This window comes from Sorex fumeus, unplaced genomic scaffold (assembly GCF_029834395.1).
Source record: "Sorex fumeus unplaced genomic scaffold, SorFum_2.1 ptg000063l, whole genome shotgun sequence".
NCBI classification, from domain to species: Eukaryota; Metazoa; Chordata; class Mammalia; order Eulipotyphla; family Soricidae; genus Sorex; species Sorex fumeus.
The window spans coordinates 25,619,775-25,635,479 of NW_026606120.1; the positions used below are offsets into that span (position 1 = coordinate 25,619,775).

Consider the following 15,705-nt stretch of genomic DNA (forward strand, 5'->3'; position numbering starts at 1 on the left):
GCCTTGGGCAGGGAACAGCCTGGAGTGGACTGGCCCAGCCTGTTTGTTCCTCGCGGTGTTCCCCAGTCTTCGTGCGGGCAGCCAGCCACTGCGTCCACGCGGTTGGGACACCCGGCCCGCCCTGTCCAGGCCCCACGGCCCACCACCGCCCCTACCGAGACAGCGGGGAGGTGGAGGCGGGATACGAGAACAGCCCCGCACACAAAGCTGGTGTCTGGGCCCGGGGTGGGAGTGGGGTGGGGGGCGCTGTGGGCATGGGGTCGCCGGGATGCGGCTGGAACCAGCTGTGGCCACCACATCCCTTCCGCGTCCTCCCACGGGGCTTGCTAACGCGCGCTCTGCTGTCCAGGTTCCTGCTGCCCAGGCATCGGGCAGGGACATCAGACACCAAGCTGCCCTGTGGCTCTGGGGCTGGTTGAGCCCTGCTCCGGGCTTTCCCACCGAGAAGTGGTCAAGGGTCTACCGGAGAGGAAACGGGGACCTCCCTGTTTCCCACACGGCATCGGGCTGGTCTCCACAGTGTGCGGGAAGCCCAGGGGCGTAGGGATGATCACTGGTGGCCAGGAGGCCGTGGAGGGCCAGTGGCCATGGCTGGCCAGCCTGCAGTACCGGGGCAGTCATCCCTGTGGAGCTGTGCTCATTGATTCCCTCTGGGTGTTCTCTACCGCCCACTGCTTTCCAAAGTGAGTTGTTTCTTGGGTCCTTGCAGCTTGGCTGGCAGGGGAGAGGGTTAAAAGATTAGAGCCCCCGCATCCTCAAGGCTGGGTGCTGGGACAATCTGTGTCCTTCTAGTCCAAGTCTTTCTGCCTGTGACCTGTCCTCTCCTGTATTGTCCTCACTCCTCACCTGACTTTGCTCATCTTCCATCCTCATCCCTGTGCCTTCCCCCGACACAGGTATGCCCCCGAGATGGCAGTGTTCATCCTACCTCCCAGGTGCAATGAAAGCTGGCTCTTTGTCACCTCACCCCAGGGCTTCCCTCAATGTCCCTGCACTCCTGGTTGGCAGAGAGAGGCTGGAACCTGGGATGCAGGGGCAGATGCTGGTGTTCGGCATGTCTCTGGCCTGGGGTCTCTGCTCACCACATGTCTATTGGCCAGCTGCATGGACACTAGATATGGAGTCCGTGACCTTGAAGAAGAACAGAGCTGCTCTCTGTCCTGGGTCTGGTTGGCTGTTCCTATAGGTTTGGGAGGGGCAGTAACCAGGAGCTGGATCTTCGGTACATAGAGAACCACAAACATCTGCTCTGTGCTGTGTCCCACTTGAGACTCACTATGAATTAGGTTGGCTTGACCCACCTCACTGTGTCTCCTTTTACTCAGAGCCAAAGTTCCCCCTGTGGATGAGCAGGGCTGGCACCACTGGAGTGTGGAAGTCAGATGGGTAGGCTCCTGTGGACATAGGTCAGCTTGTGGAAGCAAGAGTTTGGTCACCGACTGTGTGGGGAGGAATTTCCAGGTGGTGGTGTGGAAAGTGGGATGTTTCCTCCCTCATGGTCAGAACACAGGACATCCTGCACACATGGTCTCCCATTGACCAATGATTTTGTGCAGTTTTAGAACAGGTGAGTACCAAGAAGGAAGTGAGGGGTGGGAGCGATAGCACAGTGGGTAGGGCGTTTGCCTTACACGTGGCCAATCCGGGTTCGATCCCCAACATCCCATATGGTCCCCTGAGCACCGCCCGGAGTAATTCCTGAGTGCAGAGCCAGGGGTAATCCCTGTGCATTACCGGGTGTGACCCTAAAATCAAATAAAAAATAAAAATAAAAAATAAAAAAGAAGGAAGTGAGAGAAAGGAGTGGTGCTAGAGCAGTTTGGTCATAAGGCGGGTCAAGAGCCAAGACGGAGCCAGGGCTCTCTGCATGTGCCCAAGGAAGGTCAGGATTGTCTAGCTTCATGGGGGCCTCCAGCCCTCCGTGATCCCTTCCTCCAGTAATGGGTGTGTGCTGAGTTCTGTTTAAAACCGCCGCTGGTCTCCAGAGAGAAGGGCTGACAGAAAGGGAGAGTCATGTGGGGTGGTGCAGACAAGGCAGTGCTGGGGGTCAGATGATGGTGTAGAGGCGCAAGCTGCCATATACAGAAGATAATGACTGTCACTTTCCCTCCTGCAGGAAGTCTCATGCTCCTGAAGATTACTGGGTGTTTGAGGGAAGTACGCAGCTCTACCAGGACACCCAATACGCCAGGAGAGTGACTGTGAGCTGCATTATCATCCATCCAGACTTTAAGAAGCTCCACCATTTTGCAACGGTGTTACAACTGCACCAACCTGTGAACTTCAGCTCCTATATCATTCCTGTCTGCCTTCCAACCCCTGGCATGGAGCTGCCCCTTGGCACATCTTGTTGGATAACTGGCTGGGGAAAGCTCACCGAGAACAGTGAGTGGCTATGGTGTGGGTGTGGGTGGGAGATGGGGAATGGGATTCTAGCTCATCAAAATCTCTAATTAGCATGGAGGCCAGTGGACCTTGTCCCTCTGTGCCTCATTTTCAGAGAGCTGGACTCTCTAGTTCCTCTTGTGAAAAATGTGTCCTTCTCAAAGCTTCAAATTTACTCAAGTTGAAGACACTGAAATTCTGGGGTCCTTTGGTTTTTGGAGTCAGGAATCTGGATCTCAAAGTTTCCCTGGTTTGGATGTCCAAATTTAACTGATAAATTAATAGATTTAGGGTTTCTCAAAAATCCTGTTTAGGTGGCCTGAGAACTCCTCTCAGTGATGTATGGCCTACCTGCTCAGTTTGAGGATGCAGTGTTGTTAGGTCCTGCAGGCCACCCCACTGATGCTGGGGAAACCTCTGGGCCACATCTGGTTGTGCTCAAGGGCCTGTAAGGCTTTATCTTGATGTTCAGGGAACATGTCATGCCAGAGATATAACTGGCAATGATTTTGTGAGAAGCATGTATTTCACACTTCTGTTACCTTCTAGCCCCTTGGTTCTAATATTTCAATTTGATGTAAGGTAAAGGTAAAGGTAAAGGCCCTCCCGTTGATCGTCGATTTGCTCGAGCGGGCCCAGTAACGTCTCCATTGGAGACTTTGTTGTTACTGTGTCTGGCATATCGAATACTCCCGGTAGCTTGCCGGGCTCTCCGAGAGGGGCGGAGGAATCGAACTCGGGTCGGCCATGTTGGCCGCTTGTAAGGCGAACGCCCTACCCGCTGTGCTATCAGACATGACTTTGTGAAATGAATTTGTCTGAGTGTTTCTCTTTCTGCTGTGAAATACCTTGATTTTTCCATGGCCATGGAAGGAATACGTAAAGTAAAGTAAAGGCCCTCCCGTTGTTCATCGATTTGCTCGTGCGGGCCCAGTAACGTCTCCATTGGAGACTTTGTTGTTACTGTGTTTGGCATATCGAATACGTCACGGGGAGCTTGCCAGGCTCTGCCGTGCGGGTGAGATACTCTCCGTAGCTTGCCGGGCTCTCCGAGAAGGGCGGAGGAATTGAACTCGGGTCGGCCATGTTGGCTGCGTGCAAGGCAAACGCCCTACCACTGTGCTGTCGCTCCAGAAGGAACACGTAAAAGTAAGAAAAAAGCTCTTGAAGAACCTCGGGGAAGAACGATCATGGCCTGAAATTATCTCAGCTCCATCACCTAAGTTTTGTTCTTCTCCTAACCTGTGTCTCCTATCTGCCTCTTGGATTTGTTCGGTGAATGGAGATATAGGGTGAATACAGGGCAAAACTTTGTGGAGGTTTTTAGTTAAATGAGAAATATAAATATTGAGTATAAACATGAACTTGTTCAGAGAAGTATGTTTATACTTTAGTGAAATGTTGATGGCATACTGATTAGGGAAAAGGAAATATTTATTTGCCTTTTAAAATTTTTTTATTTTTATAAAGTTGTTCACAATAATTTATTACATTAAATATTCCAACACCAATCCCACCTCCATAGACCTTCCCACCACCATTATTTTGAATTTTCCCTACTTTCTTTCTTTCTTTCTTTCGTCTTTCTTTCTTTCTTTCTTTCTTTCTTTCTTTATTTATTTATTTTTCTTTTTGGGTCACACCCAGCAATGCTCAGGGGGTTGCTCCTGGCTCTGCATTCAGGAATTATTCCTGGCGATGCTCGGTGGACCATATAGGATGCTGGGAATCGAATGTGGGTCAGCCGCGTGAAAGACAAATGCCTTCCAGCCCCTAACTGCCTTTATTTATTTATTTATTTATTTTATTAGTGAATCACCTTGAAGTACAGTTATAGACTTACAAATTTTTGTTCTTGGGTTTCAGTTATACAATGATCAAGAACCCATCCTTCCACCAGTGCCCATTATCCACCACCACGGGTCCCAGTATCCCTCTCATCCCCCACCCCCCATCCCACCCTGCCTCTGTAGCAGGGCCTTCCCTTTTGTTCTCTCTCGCCTTTTGGGTGCTGTGGTTTGCCAGAGAGGCATTGAGTGGCAATTTTGTTTGGTCTATAGTCTACTTTCAGCATGCTTCTCCCATCCTGGGAGGATCCTCTTAACACCCTTTATTTGGTGCTCCCTTCTCTATCTGAGCTTTCTTTTCCCCTAGCACGTGTGGCTGGCCTCCAAGTCATGGAGCAAAATTTCTGGTACTAATCTCGGCCACTCTTGGGTGTTAGTCTCCTATTTTGTTACTTTATGTTCCCCAGATGAATGCAATCTTTCTGTGTCTATCCCTCTCTTTCTGACTCATTTTTCTTAAAATGATACTTTTCATGTATTACCACTTGTATGTAAATTTCATGATTCATCTTTTCCAACAGCTACATAGTACTCCATTGTGTAAATGTACCAAAGATTCTTCAACCAGTCATCTTTTCTCAGGCATTCAGGTTTTTTTCAGATTCTGGCTATTGTAAAGAGTGCTACAATGAACAAACAAGTGCAGATGTCACTTCGACTATACGTTTTTGCCTCTCTGGGACATATTCCCAGGAATGGTACAGCTGGGTCAAATGGGAGCTCAATTTCTAATTTTTTGAGAATCATCCATACTGTTTTCCGAAAGGGTTGAACCAGTCGGCATTCCAACCAGCAGTGAAGGAGGGTCCCTTTCTCGCCACATCCGCACCAGCACCGGTTGCTTTTGTTCTTTTGGATGTGGGCCCGTCTCTGTGGTGTGAAATGATATCTCATTGTTGCTTTGATCTGCATCTCCCTGATGATTAATGGTGTAGAGCATTTTCTGATGTGCCTTTTAGCCATTCAGATTTTTTCTTTGAGAAAGTTTTTGTTCCTTTCATTGCCCCATTTTTGATGGGGTTGGATGTTTTCTTCTTGTGGAGTTCAACCAGTATTTTGTATATCCTTGATATCAACCCCTTGACAGACGTGTGTTCGGTGAATATTCTTTCCCATTCTGTAGACTGTCTTTGTATTTTGGTCACTGTTTCTTTTGAGGTGAAGAAGCTTCTTAGTTTAAGATCGTCCCATTTGTCTATCTCTGTTTTCACTTGCTTGGCCAGTGGCGTGACATCTTTGAAGATACCATTAGCTTCTGGTCTGCTGCCACCATCCCTCGCTCTACCTTTTCCGAGTCTCCTCCTCCTCCTCACTCTTTGTTTCTTCGATCCCCACACCCAGTTGTGTCTCCATTCTTCCCCCATCACTCTGTGGTCTGTTTCCTTGGCAGCTGTGATCTTGCCCAGGCCGCAAGAGTCCCCAACTCTTCTCGCCAATATAAGGGAGGCCTGTTGGCCCTGTTTCCTGGTCATAGGATTGGCCACTGGCCTTCTCTGCTCTACTCCTGCTCCCTACCTGCTAACAACTGGATCACAAGACCCCAGGACCTGACTTTATCTTCCCCTGGTGAGAATGGTTAGAACCCACAGATCTCATAGTGCCTTTCTGTAAATATTCTCCTAAATCTCAGGTCTTTGGAACTCTTCCTCCATCTATGATGTCTGACATTCTCTTGTAGCCCCTCTGTTGAATTCACAGTCAGTGCTGTCTTTTCTTCATAGTACTTCAAGACCCGCCCGGCTGCAGATCTACTTCTCCATGGTTGGCTGACCAGTATAATCCCTAACTGCCTTCCTTGCTCCCCACATTGCTTCTGCTTTTCCTACCACACTGGACCCTCCTCTTCGTACCCTCTGCTCCCTTGACTCCAGGATCACAAGGTCATTTTCAGTTTCTTGCTTGGAATCCCAGCTCAGCAAAGCCTTCTGCCGCCAGCCATGAGCAACGCCCCTCCCTTCTAGACAGCTCCCATCTCTTATGAGATTTGATTGCACGTGTCAATCTGAGAGAGGTTTCTGGTCTTCTCTGTATGTGCCTGTGTGCCTTAAAGCTCCAGTACTAGGAATCACACAAAGGTACTCAGGGAGCATTTGTCTGCAGTGTGGTTAGAGGAGCCTCAGAGCTATAGTTCCTGCTCCCCAACTCCCCTGCCTAGATGAGCCTTTCCCTTTGATGCAATAAGAGGGGTTCTGCCCACACTGGTTTCCCTGAGATTATTTCAGGATGCTTTGTGGTGATGAGCCCCCCACCCCTCAGGCCCCAGCATTATAGAGTTTCTCCACCACACCTAGGTAGGAGCATTTTCCAAAGAGTCTGAACATTTTTGAGAAACCCAGAGGCTGAAGTGACTGAGAGGAAGGATTCTAGGTGGTGCATACTGCTGTAATCAGTTTTCTGAAAAGCCTAGGGTCTATAGTGGCTTCAGACACCCAGTGCCTCTCACAGGCGCAGTCTCTTGGCCCTTATTCATTAACCAGCACTTCTGATGCTGAGTTAGTACAAGGTCCTCGGCCAGTGGCCAAGTTTAACTGCATGATTGATAGATTTCCAACTGTGACTGTCCCAAGGATCAATTTGGAGCTTCCTAGTGCAGGATGGTAGTTCTGACCCCTGACTCTAGAACTATATCAGGACACTGGCATCAGGATCATCCCAAGGGACCACTGAAAACACCCAAACAGCCGTGCCCAATCACCTGCCCTTATAATTAGAATTCTGAGTCCCACCTCAATTGTCCACACTGATGGCCCTCTCTTTTTTTAGGGTGATTCTGGAGGCCTTCTGGTCTTTGACTTCTCCAAGAGTTGGGTTCTTCTGGGTTGGCCAGTTGGGGCCTGGACTGCCAGCGTCCCATATCCCTCAGTGTCTTCACCAGTGTTGCCCATTTCATCAAGTGGATCGTCCAGATCCAGAGGCTTGTGCCTCTTCCTGTTTCCTTGTCTGCTCCTCCTGAGGTCCCATTTCTATATGAATCCTAGCCAGTTTCCAGCTCATCGATATTAACCCTCAGACCTCTACAGCACTGACTCCTGTTGCTTTTAGTGCTTAAGGCCCTATGGCAGGACCTGCAGTGACCGAAGATCATTCTCTCCCTGCTCTTTGCCCCAGTCCTCAGCATTCTTACTGGAGCCTCACACTTGCCACCATCTCTGTGGTTCTGTCCATCTGTTATGATCCCAAACTCAAGACTGGAAAAGCAAAGCAAAACCAAATAAAGGCTCACCTTGCTCTGAAATTGGTGCATGTCCCTTCCTGTGGACTGGTCATCTGAACCCCTGGTCAAGGAAAGAGGTCTGGCAGGAAGGCTGACTGGCAGTAGGGCAGGCCACTGAGGCCACTGGCACCTGCTAAAAGAGTTGTCTGTGTCCACGTTTGTAGACTCTCCTCTGTGTCGAAGGTGAGCATATCTTCCCAGATGATGATCAATCTCTGCCCTCTCTCAGAAACAATAGGACAGGCCCATAACGCAAATGATGGAAACATCTCTGGAACCTGGAGGTCTGAGATGCAGGGGCAGCAGGGCTGATCGCACCCGAGGCCTCTCCACTTCATGTGTGGGTGCCTCTGTGTGAGTCCGTGTCTCTTCTCATCAGGACACCAGTCCTGTTGTGTTTGGGTATATGTCAGTGATCTCTTTCCTGTTAATCACCCCTTTGAAAGAACTGACCTCCATGGGTCTGGGAGCTCTTAGAGCTGTTTGGGGGCATGTTCAGCATGCATCATTGGGTGCAGCCCTGGAGGCACCCTGGCACTGAATTGCCATTGAATTGGCCAAGAAATGCCAGTGATGAAGTTTACATAGGTGTCATAGATCTATCCCTCAGATGTGGCATATAAAGAGTTGTAATAAGGAAATAATAAATGCCAGAGACAATAAAAACTAAGGAAGAGTTTAGAGAGTGGAGTTTCCTGGGTGGCAGGGGAAAATGGTCTGGGGGAGAGGGGACTGGAGCCATGGCTGGGGAGGGCAGTGGGCACTCTGGTGCTGGTGTGGTGAAGGGACACTGTGTCCATGGACCCCTACCAATGTAGCAGTGGGCAGTGCTGAAAGGAGGTAAAGGGATACTCATGATACCCTTTCAGTAACAGTATTGCAAACCACACTGCCTAAAAGGGAAGTGAGAGGGGGTGGGGGGGGAGACAGACAGACAGACAGGTGCTCTTGTGCTGGTGTGTAGGACACTGTGTCCATGGTCCCCTATTACTGTAGCAGTGGGTAGTGGGCAGTGGGTGCTCTGGTGCTGGTATGTAGGACACTGTGTTCATGGACCTCCATCACTGTAGCAGAGGGCGGTGGGCACTCTGGTGCTGGTGTGGTGGAGAGACACTCTGTCCATGACAACCTATGGCAGTAGCATTAGAAATCATGGTACCGAATGTTTTAGAAATATAAAGAATCCCTCATGGTGCCCCCAGACCTCCTGAGCGTTCCTTGGGAAGACCCCCCACCAACCCCAAGAGAGACCCTGAAACCAGCCCAATGTCTGAACATGCATACTGAGGGGCGCAAAGGCCATGTGCTGCCAGACACACGCCCAGCCCAGCACCACTTTCAGGGGGGTGTCCTGTCCTCCTGCAGGCCCAGCAGCCAACATAGCCTTACAGGGGACAGCCATGTTGGCCGCCTACAACGTAAACGCCTTACCCACTGTGCTATTGCTCCAGCCCGTTAATAGTGATAAGTGCAGAGAATTAAAATGTTTAACACTGAAGAGTCGTTTTCCTACTGTTTCTCAATAATTAGAGTTGTAACTAGTTTTCAAAAACTAGTAGTCTAATTCCCTGAGAATCTCTAAGGTCCCGAATTTCAAATATCTTGTCACTGAAAATGAAGAATGGTTCTCAAACACCTTCTCTACAGGTACCAGGACCATATTTTAATGGTAAAACACTTAACAATGAAATCAGTACATTAAATCGGCCCCCTTTATTATTATTATATGATTATTTGGTTTTGGGGGTACACCTGGTATACTCACATCTTACTCCTGGATCTCGGAACAGACTCATTTATCACAGTGTGGGGGCTATATGGGGTGCTGGGAATCGAGTGCATGGATTGGCTATGGGCAAGGCAGGCGACATATCTGCTGTACTATCCCTCCCACTTATTTATTAAAGAGTGATGGCAAATGTTCAAATATGTCTGGTTACAAAAACATTTAAATTCAATGATGTCAAATCAAAGCATGGTACATTTTATGTGAGTGAAGAATATGATATGCAAATACCCAATGAGCTTTAATTTTTTATTTGATCCAGGCTAATGCAGCAAGATGTGAGCCTTGTCTCTGCCCTCAGGATGGTGTGGGCCTGCAGGTGACTGAGCACATCTTCCTCCAGATGGGAAGGACTCCTCCCTCTCCAGGGAGCACAGTACTCTCAGGGTTCTCCCCTGCCCTGTGATTCCCCTCACCCTTTGTGCTCTCAGGCCTCCCAAGGAGCACAAGTGAGAGGACAGACACTGAGATGTTTCCAATGAACTGAACTTTATTCACTATTTACACAATGACACAAAGAGGCTGCTCCAGTCAAACCCCCAATTCCAGGTACAGCCCCCCCATTCCAGAGCAGGCTTAGCTGAAGATCATGGGGAGTACAAGGCTTCTGGGTGCAGCCAGACCGTGGGAGGTGGTCAGGAGGAGCCCCCCGATATCCTACTGTCTCTTGTGCCCCTTCCCCCTCCTCTGGGCCATGGCAGGCTGACACTTTCTCTTGGGGGGCAGGGAGGGGCCCTCCAGCTCCACAGTCAAGGCTGAGCCAGTAGACACCGTGGGGTGCCCCCTGGGACAGGGGGTCTTCTTAGCAGTGCCCCGCCTTGGACCCCCACACAGAGGATTCTTCCTGGTAGGGGCCTTAGACTTGAAGGCCCTTGTGCGAGTGGATGGGAGCTCGGGAGTTCCCTGACCTCCAGGCAGGTGGGGGCCAGTGTCGGGGCCAGTGTCAGGGCCAGGGCTCCTGGGTAAGCCCCAGGGCAGCAGGCTGTAGTGAGAGGTTAGGAGGAAGGACAGGCTGGTCAGGTCCTCTTTCTCCTTACTAGAGCCCTCTGCTGGCCCAGGCGACCCCTGGCCAGGAAGGGCCTCGCCCAGCATGCGGGGAGCCCTGCTGTCCAGAGTGGGTGCAGTGAGGCTGGGACAGGGGGCCGGTCCTGCCTGCAGTGGTGGAGACTCCAGGCTCCCCAGAGAGAGGACAGAGGCTCCAGGTGCCATCCCAGTGGCCTCGGCCCGCCCAGGCCGTGAGGCGTGTCCAGAGTCAGTCTCAGATTCAGCGCTGGTCCCTGGCCTGTGGCCCCAGGTAGGTGTTGGGGTGCAGTAGCCTGCTGCACTCTCAGCTGGACTCGAGTCCTTTAGGGACACCTGGTGTTGGGGACGAGCCTTCATAACCTCCTTGTCCTGCGGGGTCTGCAGACGCTTTTCCACAAGCTGGGGAGAGAAGGAACATTGTGGGCATGTGGGGGTACAGGGTGGGACAGAGAGTGACCCTGATTCCTCCCGAAACAGAAAAACCAGATCTCTGTCCCACTAAGGGTCCTCACCCCATATTCACGTCCTCCTCTCACCTGAGGACTCAGAGGGAGGCGCCTGGTCATGACATGGGCAGGGAGGCCACCAAGTGACCAAGACCCAGGGCTCTAGGGCGCCCCTCCTGACTCACGACCCACCTGCTGCTCTGAGTGCCCTGGGCCCTGTCCACTGTGTCCCCTGCAGGGTCTCTTTCCCAGGAATCATGTGAAATATGCCTCCTGTTTGTCCTGATTTGCTGCCCACTAACTTACAGGAATCCCTCGCATTACTCCCCTGGGCCCCACATTGACCTCAGAGACCCATCTGCCTCACCTGTGCGGGGGTGAGTCCTTCCTCCTCCTCCAGCTCCTCAGTCAGGGCCAGGAAATCCAGCTGGGACTCTGGGGAGACCAGGTACTCCAGGAAGCTGGGATGAAGGATCGCCTCAGCCTGGGAGAGGGAAGCAGGGGTGAGGGTCCTCGTAGGGAATAGGAGGGAATGAGGAAGCAAACACACCTGTCCCCAGCACAGTGCAGGGGCTTGAACAGCTGCACAAAGTCAAACACAGACCCACACCGGGAGAAATCACACACATACACACACACATACACACACACACAGATGCAAACACACCCTCACCCACAAAGGCACACCGACTATTCACCTACTCTCACAGAGAAGCACATGTAAACACACATGGATTCATGCAAACACCTGACACAAAGACACACACTCTTCCACCTCTAGGTACATGTACATGTATCTGCACGTGTCTGCACAGAGCCCACACAGTACACACAGAGGTAGACACAGAGATGTTCACACATTGACCAAACCCAAAAATGCACAGAAAGAGCCAATGCTTGTACACAGAGAGACACACGTGCACACATGCGCACAAACACAAGCAGAAATATCTAAACACAGGTGTGCATTTACACACAGAGCTCAAAGCAGAGACCGCACATCACTGCCAAGCCCTGGACAGAAGCAGCCCTGCCCCCTCCCGACCCCACAGCAGCATGGACGCGGGGTCCCCTCACATCCCTCTCTTCTTCCTTCCTCCTCAGCCTGTGTCCCCAAGAAGGCCAGACCCCAGGCCCACCTTGGTGACAAAGGCCTCCTGGGAGCACAGATCGTACACATAGCTCAGGAGCCCCGGGTCAGGGCAGGTCCCAGCCTCCTCCTGCTGCTCCTCCCTGTCCACTGCCCGTTGGCCGAGGGGCGCCCTGCAGACTGAGTCGGGGGCCTTTAGCAGCTCGTCCATGATGTCCATGTACTCCTGCACGGCCTCAGGAGGGATCTCCTCAGGGGCCTTGGTCTTGGGGGGTTGCTGAGGTTTGTGTGTCTTGGGGCGGGCTGCCCGGGCCTGGGGTCTGGCCTTCTTGGGGACACAGGCTGAGGAGGAAGGAAGAAGAGAGGGATGTGAGGGGACCCCGCGTCCATGCCCTCAGACACACAGCACTGAGCACAGAGTTGGGGACGGGTCCCTGTACGCTGGATCAGGGCCCTAGAATCCAGTGACTGTGTGAGGGATGAGGTGGCCCTCAACGGGAGGAGGGACCAACTGTGTCCCCAGGGTCTCCGACCCCACTTCAAAGGTGAGTCTGACGCCTCAGGCAGCGTGGGGTGTGCTAGGAGAGGGAGAAACCCGTGGACAGGAAGCCGCTGACCACAGGTCTGGGGGTCATCGGAGAGTGAAGGCTCCCTGTCAGGTCAAGACCCACGAGGGCCTTCCCAGGTCCTGTGGCCCTTAGCTGGGAGCAGGGTCCGTACCTGTCTGCTGGTCTGGCGGTGGGCCTGGAGCCCCCTGAGGCCCAGGCCTGGGTGGGGCGGGGAGTGGCAGGCCCTGCACCCCGTTCGTCCACTGCAGTTTCTGCACCTCCATCTCCTCCTCAGCCTCAAACTCCATGAACCTGGTGTGGGGAACACAGGCCCTGATGAGTCGGGTTGAACGGGACTGAGCAGGATGAGTAATGGACAGGGGATGCTCATGGCCCAGTCCCCAGGAGGGTAGAGAATGGGGTGGACACAGACCCCAGCACCCCCAGCGATCCCCCACATTGGCCCTGGAGGGTCACAGCAGGTCAGGGACTGTGACCCTCAGACTGTGGTCAGGAGCCCCAGAGTGGGCTTGGGAAAAGTGTCCCGGCTCCGGGAGGAACAAGTTTCCGCAGTGGAAGGGTCTCCCGGGGCTGCCAAGCCCTCCCTTCCCCTCGGCCATCTGGGACCAGCCCCTGAAGCTCGGGCCTGCAGCCACCCTGACCCCCACTCTCTGCTCAGGCCTGACTCACTTGGCCGCCATGTCGTAGTAGATCATGCGGTCATAGTTGCTCTTGCCCTGCCATTCCTGCAGGGCCCGGTGCAGGCCTTCCTCCAGGCTCATGGTAGGCTTCAGGCGGGCCAGTGTGCGCAGCACCGGGCTGCAAGAACAGGCTCGGTCAGGATCTGCGTCTGCCGGGAGCCCCCGCCGCCCCACACCCATGCCTTGACCCCCGATATCGGCCTGATCTCCCCTCCCAGAGTGCACTATGCCTCCTATACCCCAGTCCAGTGGCCCTGCTGGCATCCACTCTTAGCTCTGGGGATACGTCATGAGACGCCAAGGCCGAGCAGTCATAGCCTGTCTGAATTCTGTCACATCTGTGCTGTGTCTGGTCTTGGGAACGGAATGTCTGTCCTTCAGACCACAGGTCGGGACCAACCCTGATGAGGGGACTGAGGTGAGGCTTAGGGCATGGCTGGTCACTACGGGCCTTTGAGCCAGAACCCCAGGATGGCATTCCTGAGTACAGCCAGTGAGTGGGGCTGTGCTGAGGTGCTGGGCAGTGTGGCCACCGGTCCTACAGGCCATGATGCACTGAGGGTGATTCCTGTATGTGCTATCCCTGGGGACAGGGTCCTCATCCTTCCTCCAGCTCTCCCATGGACCCTACCCTGGGTGTCACCCCAGTCCCCTCCTGGGAAACTCCCATTAGCTCTAGGACCCCCGAGGGACTCACATGAAGAAGCAGGAAAGGGCCTCAGTGTCCGGAGTCTGAGGAAGGTACCTCCGGGCCAGGGCCTTGAAGCGCTGCCAGCGCCGGAAGTTCTCGTAGACGCTGTTGGGGTTTCTGGAGCTTTTAGGCGGTGACTGGCTCCGGGTGGCCGCCGGACCACTGTCCCCACAAACCCACTGGGTCAGTGTCCCACTGCTGGATGGGAGGGTGATGGGGGCCACCTGGGCCACTGGCAGTGGAGCCTGTGGACGATGGTCTTCTGTCCCAGCCTGGGTGACAGTAGTAGCTGGGGTGGGCATAATTGTCTCCGGCCCAGAGGACACCAAGTAGAGTGGTGCAGGATGCCCGGCCACCGCAGTAGGAGCTTCTGCGGTCCCCCAGTTGAGTGGAGCCTGTGTCAGGATGACAGGCTGGTTCTGGGATGACTCCACAAGCCCTGCTTCAGGGCTGACCTGGATGATGACCTTGCAAGGTCCAGGGTTGTGGGGGCCAGGACCGGCAGCTCCTGCCACCACGGGCATCATGGGAAAAGGTGACAGCACCAGAGGGTTGCCGGGAACGCTGGTCGAGGTCACCAGAGGGGGCATCTGGATCGGCTCCCAGGGTGGTGGCTGGGGGGGCCCTGGATTGAGAAAGGGCAAGACCCTGAAGACACCGAGGAGAGGAGGGAGGGGGAATGAGAGGGGGATGGTACAGGGAGCAGCGGTGCCTCATTGGCTCAACCATCTCTAGATCAGGCCCTTTGATGGGAATGAGGCAGCATGCCCTGTCTCAGCCCTGAGTTGCTGACACAGGCCATCCTTCCCCTCCAACTGGGTTATGCTTTGTGGAGATCCTAAGGCCAGGGTCCTTGTGTCCTGGGATGGCCTCTGTGCTGACCACCCTGACCTCTCACACCCTGCCCTCCAGCCTCTTTGGAGCTTCCCAACATGTACCTGGACACACTGGTCTGTCGGCAAGAGACCCTGCAGGGTCAGTCACAGAGACTGGACCAGCCGCACCACAGGTGCTCAGCACCTACAGGGTCCCATGACAACAGAGTCTAAAGGACAGACTGTCTACTCAGGCTGTAGGCTCATCAGGGCCTCCTGCTTCACTAAGAAGGCAAACACCTCTGAAAATGTGTTCTTCCCAAGAAGTGCCCAGGACCCAGACAGGAGCACAATACCCACTGCCTAGCCTGTGCACAGTAAACCCACAGTCAACCCTCCACACTGGCGGGTGTTGCCACCCTGTCTCTCAAACACTTATTCACAGTTTCTACCTCCAACATTCCCTTCCCACGAGAGGGGCCTGGAGAGTGGTTCTGGGCTCCATGAGTTACGCCAGTTCCATCAGGGACGATAGCAAGTATGGCAAAGGCCAGAGATTTCACCAGTCAGACACTGGGAGGTTTCCAGAGTTCTGGAGCTGGTGTTCATGTTAGATTGAAAATTGGTGACATCTTCTAAATAATCTAAGACTTTATCCCAGTGACAGGATCCTAAACATCAGGCATAAACCAGGTGCCAGGAGAGAGAAAATTGTCTGCAACCATACTTGCACATGAGGAATTCAGGCAGAGACTCGTCCTAGAGACGCCCTAGAGCCTGTGTGCATCACGCTCAAGACAGAGGCACTGAGGCTCCAACTGCTCTGAGGATGCTATGATTTTGCCTCAGCACATTCCACCTCCCCTCAAGGAACAGACTTTCACAGGCTTTACTCAGGAAAACCCAACAAATCACACCCACAGACATAGAGACACCCCCTCACACACCCCCACACATTCTCTCCCTCCCTTCCTCCCTCTCTCTCTCTCTCTTTCTCTCTCTCTCTCTGTCTCTCTCACACACACATTCATGTCTACCCCCCTCTAGGGTATGAGGGGGGATGTGATTACCAATCATTCTTCACCTCAGAGCTGAAATGCAGACTGGTCCCCATGAAATGCCAGACCATGGAAGAACAAACTTCACCAAAAGAACAATC

General features: G+C 53.1%; 1 protein-coding gene across 1 annotated transcript; it reads right to left on the minus strand.

Annotated features, from left to right (window-relative positions):
- Positions 1 to 7,511: 7,511 nt before the first annotated feature.
- Positions 7,512 to 14,321, minus strand: LOC130034968 (NUT family member 2G-like). The gene is made up of 7 exons (XM_056126467.1): positions 13,738 to 14,321; positions 13,030 to 13,158; positions 12,512 to 12,651; positions 11,841 to 12,133; positions 11,069 to 11,185; positions 10,515 to 10,654; positions 7,512 to 7,668 (listed from the first exon to the last, which is right to left on the minus strand). The coding sequence occupies exons 1-7, from the start codon at positions 14,319 to 14,321 to the stop codon at positions 7,512 to 7,514; spliced, it is 1,560 nt and encodes a 519-aa protein (XP_055982442.1).
- Positions 14,322 to 15,705: the final 1,384 nt, after the last annotated feature.